This window comes from Saccostrea cucullata, unplaced genomic scaffold, assembly GCF_032062105.1.
Source record: "Saccostrea cucullata isolate Sc308-1 unplaced genomic scaffold, CSIRO_AGI_Scuc_v1 ctg2114, whole genome shotgun sequence".
Taxonomy (NCBI): domain Eukaryota; kingdom Metazoa; phylum Mollusca; class Bivalvia; order Ostreida; family Ostreidae; genus Saccostrea; species Saccostrea cuccullata.
The window spans coordinates 64,352-75,074 of NW_026936748.1; the positions used below are offsets into that span (position 1 = coordinate 64,352).

At 33.3% G+C, this 10,723-nt stretch overlaps 1 protein-coding gene across 1 annotated transcript; it reads right to left on the minus strand.

Annotated features, from left to right (window-relative positions):
• Positions 1 to 477: 477 nt before the first annotated feature.
• LOC134246460 (nuclear apoptosis-inducing factor 1-like) lies at positions 478 to 900 on the minus strand. The gene has a single exon (XM_062728827.1). It carries the CDS (start codon positions 898 to 900, stop codon positions 478 to 480), a length of 423 nt encoding a protein of 140 aa, XP_062584811.1.
• Positions 901 to 10,723: the final 9,823 nt, after the last annotated feature.

Genomic DNA, 10,723 nt, shown 5'->3' on the forward strand with positions numbered 1-10,723 from the left:
CCTTATAACGACAATAAAAATAACCCAATCATTTTAGGCCTTATTAAATATTAATCCGAGATTCCTCTGACTCTAACCCCTGCTTTTATACTGTGACTCGTGCAGGGGAGACGGATTACTGGTAATTAAATATAGATTTTAACAGCAACTGAGTAAGGTTCAGGTTTTGAAGCAGAAGAAAATGTCCCTTGGCAGTCAAGTAATAGTTTAGGACATTGCACTGTTTTGTTCCGATTAAAGTACCAAATTTTAGATCAAAGTAGTATTTTGATTTTATAAAGTATTAATTAATATAGAGTTATTTAAACAAAGTAAATTCAATGAAAGTACAGTTTGACATTAGGCTATTTCATTGTGTGTTTTGGCCTACTATCACAGTTTAAATCTTTTTCCCATAATTTTTTTTAATTTTTCTGCACATAAAATATGTAGATATGACCATATTAGATATGATTATTGTTGATGAACACAAAATAGTCATATTTTACCAGAACAGCCAGGCATTGAAGTTTCAATGCCCCCTTCAATCCCATGGAAGGAACTGGCATCCATATACATATCGACATCTTGTATTGTCCGGGAAAGAGGAATGGGTGGAAGTCCTCCTCCCGTCTTTGTCATCTGTCTTCTGTTCTCAGTAAATTTCAGTTTGGCTTCTCTACACATGTTGCTCCACTTGTCTTTGACTTCTGTCAAACTCCTTTTTGCCACCCCCACAGCATTAACTTTACTAACAATTTCAAGCCAAATAGCTTGCTTCTTAGCATTGGTAACAGTAATACTATGTTTTGCCTCCAGAATAGGATGGAGTTTTACCTCATTTTTAATAATTTCTACCTCAGTTAAGGAGAAATTAGTGCTCCTAGCTTTCCTATTCTTTTTCAAGCAGACGTCAGCCATGATTGTGTACAAAGGAAGTAGAAGTGCATTATGGGTAACCAAGTGATTACCAAGTGATTAAAAGCAGCTAACACAGTGTAAGCTAACCAATGCGTTAAATTGCTTTCAAACAACAGAATTTAACCACTATGGTAGCTAGTCAAATGATTAAGGTTTAACACATAGTCATCCTTAACCATTGTGTTAAATTTAACCATTTTTTGAACAACCGGAGTGATGAAGACGGACTGAAAATTAAATTTTATTCTCCAAGTGACATATGTCAACCAAAAATTTGTTAAAAACGAAGAAAAATACGCATTTTCTGACCTCTTCCGGTTTGACCGGAAGTGATGACGTCACCAAACAAATTTTGACGACTCCAATAGATTAACCTTGACATTTTGAACAACTTTGCTTCTTTTTAAAACATATTACAAATTCTTAATACTAATTAAGATATTAAACTTTCGGCCCTTAATTACAGAGGCCAGCCCTTTTTTGAGATGTCATTTGAAAAATCATGTAATTCTACACTTCTTTTGTTTATATCTTTTAACAAAATATTTATAGGTAAAAAGATATCGAAGAAAAGGTATCAGAAATTTTGAAATTCGCGATAGGACTACTTTAGGGCCATCTTGAGCGTCGGCGCTTCGTATTTCCGGTGGTTGAGATTTACCAAATACACATCTCCAAAGGTTGATCTATCAGCATTGAAAATTTCATGCTTCTGTGTTAAGTGGTTTTTGAGAAAACTGCTAGACAAAATTACCTTCTTAAACTCACTAAATCGCAGAAAACTCCTAACCGGAAGAGACGTCATCATAGTCATATAATTTGTTCATATAATTTGTCATCAATGCTAAAAGTTTCATGAAAATCCATCGACGCATTTACGAGAAATCGCCTGCACAAAATCGGTAAGAATAGTTACTAGAGCAAAGCTCGTTGCAAAGCAATGAGTAGGTCTTCCGTCCTGTTTTGAACGGAAGTGACGTCAACAAAAGAAAGCAATGAGCTTAGTCGTCTCCAGTGAGCTTATAATTTCAATTTTGCGTCAAAACCTTCAATAAATAAGCTATTTTTGGCCACTTCCGGTCAAACCGGAAGTGATGTCGACGGACGAAAAATTAAGTTTTCTGCTTCCAGTGACATTTGTTACCCAAGAACTAGTTAAGAACGGCAAAAATATGCATTTTCTGACGAATTCCGGTTTGACCAGAAGTGACGTCGCCAGTTGTATTTTGACGATTTTAATAGATTAAGCTTGACATTTTGATTAACTTTGCTTCTCTTATGTATAACAAATTTTCATTACTTTTTGAGATATCGAGAAAAAACTTTCGACCCCTGTAGATCCCTAATTTTAGGGACAAGCCCTTTTTTCGAGATATCATTTGAAAGATCTCGCAATTCTGCACAAATTTTGACATACAATACAGATATCATATGCTATTAAACTTGACTTTCTCTCATTATTGAATCTTTACTGAATTTATAACAGTTATGTGACGCCTTTTCATCACATAGTTTCATCGTGAGAAGCTGGAAAACAAGGGCTTTTTGAGACACTGCATTATAAATGAATGGTAAAGAATCAGTAAACTAGAGGGAAAATAAAGGCTACATTAAAGCTAATATAAAACTTGTTAAAAATCCCAAAGAAATATTCACAGAAATATGTGTCATTTACAGCAACCAATGCCTGTTTTACAGACAAATGAGCAGGTTTATTTCAATGATAAAAAATTATATAATGGGCATCAAAAATTGGTACCCTCCTTGCCAACTAAACTTATGACAACTTATGTACTGTTTACCAAATTTCAACAAATAATATATGATAATGTATGATTGACTTTAAGACAAATAGCAAATTCGATAGACATCACATCGGGGGTAGTTTACGCTGTTTTTAAGAACCGTTAGACGGTAAAAAGGCTTGGTACCTAAAGGTCACCCTATATTTTTAAAATGAGTGAAAACGACAGCGTGTATGATATTCTTAACAATTACTTTAAAACATCAGTAATTGTAGTTATCCACATTTGTTTTACATTCAAACAGATATTGAACCATGAATCTATTGCTTAAAATCATCAAAACAAAATTTACCATAAGATGTACTTGATGAAAACGGCGAAGGTCTGACAAAAGCAAAGGTATGCAAGAGCAGAAAGACAGATTTATATGCAATTTTCTTAAATATCAATGGTATTGTTGTTCAAATTCGTATTCGGGGAGACAGCTTGATATCTGGAGGCGTCTAGAAAACAATTTTTTGCAACAAAAAATGAAAGGTTTATTAGAGGAAGAAACAGGAATCCACTACATTGAATTTCTTTATGACAGCGTCCAACCCACATGTTCTGAAGAGTAAAGGGTTTTTCGGGATAAACAGAAAGTTAATGTTTTTTTTCACATTAACAATATTTTTCAGATCTTTGACCTTTTGACTTGTTTCTATTTCCAAACTTTAAAAAAAGACCTTTCTGAAGGAAAAAACAAGTCTAGGAAATCATTGGATATGCCATTTTACAGTATACTAAGGGTCATACCCAAAAATGAGTTTTTTTAACAATAAACTAAAAACAATCAGATATTGGATAAAAATGTCACGAACATGTGTTTGAATTAAAAGAGATTAATTAGTAAAATCATGGAGACTAAATCATTGAAAAGCGTCCTTTGCTTCTTTCTGAGCACCGAGGACATTATTTATTGAACAGCCCTCGTGGAAAAGAAAGAATAAGAATAACAGTAAGGTCTTCCGCTGAAGACGAAAGACCTTAATAATAAGAAAAGATGAAAAGAAACAACAGAATAATAAAATCTTCCGTTGAAACGGAAGACCTTAATCAAACCAAATAGCCCAGCCTACAACAAGTGCTATAATTTTAACTTCGAGGGTCATTCTGACAGACCTTCTTGCCAGTACATGCACAAGTGTATTTTAATAGCCATTCTCTGTAACCACTTAAACTTCGTTGCCATGCATGGTCACCGATTTTGATGAAACTTCACCCATGCATAGTACTTGACACCAGAAACAAATATCAAACAAAATTCCGTTGCTATGTGTCTCGGTTGCTATGGCAACAGCCGGACAATTTTGAAAAATCGAGATTTTCAGCCTCTTTAAATCTTCAATGTGGCTTAATAAAAACTAGAAAAAGCAAACAAACCATTCTCACAAAAACATGACACCTTGATGTCACTTATACTCTAAAGAAACTATTAAGAAAATATCTCTAAGTAAGTGATAACCAAGGGTACATTTGGAATACAATTAAAATGCTGAAATATGCTAAAAAACACTCCGTATTCAATAATGGTAGGTGTTACATGCTCAAACTCAATCAACGACTTAAGAAAAACAAAGAAAATGTTTGACCTTTAGTATATAAGTTAAGCAATATTATTCTATAAATAACTTTTATGTATGCCATGGTAACACAGTGTAACCATGCAAAACAAGTAACTAAGATTTGGCTACTGCTACTGTCTTGAGGAAAAACATGAAAATTCAAGACTGGTAAATATGCATCCTTAGGACCTTGCAACACCAAAACCATAAGAAAAATTGGGTATAATTTCTACTTTGCAGTGTTACCATGGAAACAATGTACGAGTGCTTAAAAGTGAATTATTTTTCGCTGCATTAAGAATTAATTTGCCATTTAATCAAGAAGCAAATTAAAGGACTTAGCTTGAATGGTACTTATCTGAAATTGAATATCATATACAATGTATTGATAAAATTTGATGAATAAAACAACACTTTTGCTATGGTTACCAAAAAGGTAAAATGTTCGATTTTGTGAACTTTATATCAATATTAAACCCTGTGTGCCAACTTCTTGCATCCACTTCGAGGTTGGATGATAGCCAAAATTAAAATTCAAGTTGGCTGTTAATAAATATCAATCATAAAAGTTTTGGGAATCTACATTTAAGGGTACGTATCCAAGGAAAGAAAATATTTTTCAGGTTTGTAAGCATATATTTTCTGCTTATTTCCATAGCAACGCTCTATTTAAAGAATCTAATCTGATTTTTTTCAAATGGGTAAACTTGGAGCACACCAACATCTTACAAAATTGATCATTAGTTATGAGGAAATATGTTTTTTTAAAAGATAGGATCAGATTTAAACATACAGATTGTTACTTTGAAGGCTCTCTGTAGTATAAAAACCTTGGCTACCTTTGTCATTCAAAATGAAATATCATATTTTGTTCTTGGTATATGTTTCAAGGCTCTTTTTTTTTGTTCTTATTTTGTTCTTATTTGGTCACATTTCATCATATAATTGCTTTTTATTTTTACGTGTATGACTTAATAAAATTCATTGAATATTTTTTTTTTTACTTTTGAATACTTTGTTACCATAGTAACATATGTAATAGTTGATTTACCAAACATGTTTATCATGCATTTGAGACATCTGACCTTCAACTTTTGAAAACAGTTATTGCCAATTGTTTCCTTTGCCGCAAATGTTAATTATTTGGCTCTAAGCATGTTAAAAAATGCCATTTTTCGAACTTTAAGACACGTTGCAATGGTAACTATAAAACATAGCAACCAATTTTTGCCTGATTTCAGTTTAGGGTATCAATGATTTTATCATAGAGAGCTTGGAGAAATTCTAAGACTACATGTATGCGTGCCACACCTTCTAAATAAAATTTTAAATCATTACAGAGAATGGCTCTTAAACAGGCTGGGGGGGGGGGGACGTAAATTCCGCTATAATAGTGGTATCTCACTATTATAGTGAATTTACGCTATATTTCCTGCCGTGGATACCCTCAATTTCATCCGATACCACGCAAGGCGTTTGAACTGCAAGCCATGGTGGGAAATAAAATGAACAAAAACTGTTAAGCTTGCATGTTCTGAATTTTAATAAATTTTCTTCCTTTGCGTTTAATAATGTGAGCACTCTTTTTTTAACGGAAGTTCCATTTTCAACCTAGCAATCGATGATTACGTGGATATTTAAGCCTATTTGAATCTCACTTATTGCTCATTAATGTGCACAAATTGACACTTGTTGCGATTGTCAACTTAAACTGGAAAGCATTTATTTAATTAAACAAGAAAAAGGTTATTTATGTCTGCATGGTTACGGGTATGGAGGCCCGTTATGGTAAACGGAAAGACCCATTGTTATTGCAGCGGCCGATCTTTTTGTGCATGGTTGTATTTAAGAAATAAGATATCATTTTTGGAGTGTCATTGGGGTGTGACATGAAGTCGGTCACGTGATCAAATTCTATAACGCCCGAAGGGCGTTATAGTAAATTTGATCACGTACCGACTTTATGTCATACCCCAATGACACTCTAAAAATGATATTTTATTTCTTATATTTATATTTTACGTTTTTATTCATGTTACAAAGAAATATAGGCATTATTTAGACTTTGATTTTGAAATGCAAAGTAACGTATCTACGACGTAATGTGACGTCACAGTCGGAACTTTCCAAATTGCTCATGCAGTTTGCTTTCCATATACTAGAAAGTCTGATCATGTGACCGACTTCATGTCATCGAAAATTGAATTTCAATTTTTTAGTATTGTCATATAAGGAAAGACATTGGCAAATGTAAATATTAGATAGTGAACATGAGAAATTAGAACTTATTTTTGTTAGAATTCAGTATAATAATTCTTTATTGATAGCATTTAGAAAATCATAAGTAAATTATTTTTTTTTAAATGCTTAATAAACAAATTTAGAATATTATTGTTATAATGTTTCAATATCATCAAGATATTTAATAATTTTTGACTATATAAAAAGAGTTTACAAAAGGTATTGTATAGATATAAAAAGAAATTATGACTTTCCGGTCGCATCATAACGACTGGTACATAAAGTGCATGGTTAATAAAAAAAATGTTCAACTCATAAAAAATGTTTTGAATATGTTACAGCTGCGAATGATACGAGGATAATTTCGTTTCCACATTTTGCACAGCGCCTTGCAGCATACCCTATTATGCATAAACCATAGGAATTATCACGTGATGAAAAGATCCAGGGTGCACGTGGCGCAGTCATTTTTATTTCAGACTGTCTTCAAAGCAATGTAAATAAATATTTTTTTAATAAGTACGTACATAAATATTTAAGTGCATTTGCTCATCAGATGAATTCATCGATGTAATAAATTCCATAGGAGTCTGAAGCAAATTGAAAGTGGGGGGCTAATTCAAAGTGGGGGGGGGGGGCTAAACCAACAAAAAAGGTAAAACCAAATTTTCAATACATAGAAAATGTACATGTCTATCTTTTCAAAAAAAAAGTGGGGACTAAGCCCCCCCCCCGTAGACCCCCCCCCCGGGGTTCTGACACATATGAAGTCAGTGATATAAAAGATTTGATTGAAAATATACGCTTCTCAAGATTCTAGTTCAGCTTTGAATATCTTGTACTTCCATTGCATGGATATGCTTTCAAAATTGTGAAAGTACTTTATCAGATGCTAAATTGTTTGTGGCCGATTTGTTGCTTTAATAAATTTTTAATTGTGGAAAATATTAATTGTGTCAAAAATATTTTAGACACTTCTTATGCTGAATATTGAGCAGTGGTAATTGGTTATTTGAAGTATCCTTGTGGTTTAAACAATAATACAATGGCATAAATTTGAAAGCCTTAAGAAATAATACTTTTAGTGTGATTTTTTGCTACAAATTTTTTGCTACTTTCATTTCCTAGAATATAATTATTAGATATAAATATTTGTCAAATAACAAGAAAAAAAACTTTAGCTATTTCTCTCAGATTTTAAAGTTAAATCATTCTTGCCTAAGAGCATAACCATAAAGTTAAATGAAATACATTTTTGCGCAGATTGTTAAATCATGATTATTATTGGAACGTGTTACAGGCACTTTTGTCAAATATTCCCGACACCAAAATAAATTAAGTCTTTTTTTCTGAAATAAACAATTAACCAGCCGAAATCAAAAATTAGATATATTTTCTAGGACCGTTTTTTATATAAGTAATTTTTTTGATTATTTATTATAAATTGATTTTGTAAAGAGGATAGAAATCGAGTTTATCATTATGCTCTTTTTTTATGTTTGCCATAATGTGTCTTTCCGTTTACCATAACGAGCCACCATACCCGTAACCATGCAGACATGAATAATCTTTTTCTTGTTTAATTAAATAAACCCTTTCAAGTTTAAGTTGACAATCGCAACAAGTGTCAATTTGTGCACATTAATGAGCAAAAGTGATATTCAAACAGGCTTAAATATCCCCGCAATCATCGGTTGCTATGTTAAAAATGCAACTTCCGTTAAAAAAAAGAGTGCTCGCATTATTAAACGCAACGGTAGAAAATTTATTAAAATTCAAAACATGCAAGCGTGACAGTTTTTGTTCATTTTAATACCCACCATGACTTCTGGTTCAAACGCCTGACATGGTATCGGATGAAATTGAGGGTATCCACGGCAGGAAATATAGCGTAATTTCACTATAATAGTGAGATACCACTATTATAGCGGAATTTATGTTTCCCCCCAACCTGTTAAATGTTTTGGGAGTCATCTGCAATATTTGTGCTCTCAATCTAATTATGTCGGGAAGGACACAAGTTACCAAGGGGACCACTGCAGGGGCAATCCCAAGTTAGACCCCTTATGTCACACCTAACCCAAACCCCAAGACCACAAAGGTATATGGGCCCTAGGAAATTCCAATATTAATGTTGAAAAGTTAAATGAATATTTGCAGCCAAATCCAGACAAATATGCTTTTAATAATATAAAAAATGGGGTTTCAAAGGGTTTTGAAATAAATGATACAGGCCCAAGGTGTCACGTGTTTTCAAAAAATCTGAAATCTGCAAGTGAACACCTTAATGAGTTGATAGATAATAAGGAAATAAAACTTGGCCGAATCATGGGTCCTTTTGGTCAACTTCCAATTTCAAACCTCCACATTTTGCCAGTTGGCATTGTCCCTAAATCTGATGGAGGGTGGCGAATGATTACCCATTTATCCTATCCTAGTTCCCAGGGGATCAACGACTTTATAGACCCAGATTTATGCACAGTGTAGTATGCATGTTTTGATGGTGTAGTCAATATGATCTCAAATTTGGGAAGGGGCGCATTGATAGGTAAGATGGATATTAAAAGTGCTTTTCGTTTAGTTCCAATCAATCCAGGGGATTTTGATTTGTTCGGTTTCGCAGGTATGTTAAGGTTACAACCAAAAAATCTACTTGCCTGTATGATATAACGTCATAGTAACCTATATGACGTGAAGTTTCAGAGATAACAATTTCTTAAAATCGATATCGAAGATTGATTTGAGGTCGTAAATATGAATCAAAATATGCAGAGGCATAATATAAACGGAATTTTTTCCTTTCAGGGTCTCTGTATTTATCACAGGGGTTAAATACCAAACCCGTGACGTCATAACGGTTGATCATGCAGTAGCAGAGTGAAAGTGAAACGTAGCGAGAATTCATGTAAACAAACACAAGAAATCGGAGTTTAAAAGCATTTAAAATGAATATCATGTGTGATTCATGTGGGAATAAAGCTTATGAATAAGGTATGCTAATATAACAGTTTCTTCGTAAAATGAAAGCAGAAAGGTTGTTTACTTGCCGATCAGCCTTTCCTCTGTCGTTCTTAGCAAAAAAGATGCAAAAGTTCAACACTACGCCGCATACTTTGAAACTTTTTGTTTCTATCTAAAGTTCTTATTCTATTGTTTTTGGAAAGTGCTGCTAGAATCGTATGGTTTACGGGAATTGATGCATTTTGTTCGATGTTATGTGCAAAATGTAAAAATTTTCGGAAGGTTTCCATCGAAAGTGTTGAATAATTATTTCTGTGATAGGACAGTAGGATTCTAGCAGCACTTTTCATGGTACAGAGATGTTTTTACATAAATATGACTACAAATTAAAATTAATTATCCCCGGGGTAGTGTTGAACTTTCATTTTTTCATTAAGGCATTTTTTCTAATTATAGACGTCACGTGGTGACGTCGTGGTGTCGTGCCTCTTGTAGTATATGTCTCATTGACGTCAAAAGAATGCATAATGATAACAAAATATTTATCCATGACTTTTCCGATTTATTAGTGTTACATGTTATTAAACTAGGGCTAATTGTAACGGGGACCGTTACAGATGTTCCCCAAACGCTCCCCAACTCCCTTTTGGTGCCATATTCCCTGTAAGCGCTATTAGATAAGACACTTTTTATGCAATTTAGACTTAAACAACGTTTTCCCAGAAGAATACAAAATATATTTAAATTTTAGTATTACATGCGTGCGCATCTGAATGCATGTGCGTAATGACCATATCATCTTGTCTACACTATTTATATATTTTAATAAACTTAATATCAAATCAATTAATCCATAAGTATTAAAAAATATTCTCATTTAAGCGTATTTTTAATATTACTCATTTCACGTGCACGTACGTGCATGCACGTGCATGGGAACTATACCTTCTTGTAGGAGTCTATTATGTCTGTCCATGTTCTAAATCCCATCCGGTTTGGTTGAAAAACAAGGGAGTTATAGCCATTTACAGTTTTAGCCAATAAGATTGCAGCACACGTGCATGCACGTGTTTTCACGACAATTGTTATATATCATGTTGAAGGTAATACTAAAGTATACCTATATTTTAAATTTCATAGCATTTCGTCAAAAAACAGAAAAGATATTGAGATTTTTGTTTCAGCCAATCAGAACGAAGTGCACATGCACGTACATACATGTATGTGCATGATGACCATACCTTCTTGTAGGAGTCTATTATATCTGTCTAT

What these genes read in the sequence shown, in the direction of transcription:
- LOC134246460 (XM_062728827.1), bottom strand. Translation starts at nt 900, where the DNA reads ATGGCTGACGTCTGCTTGAAAAAGAATAGGAAAGCTAGGAGCACTAAT.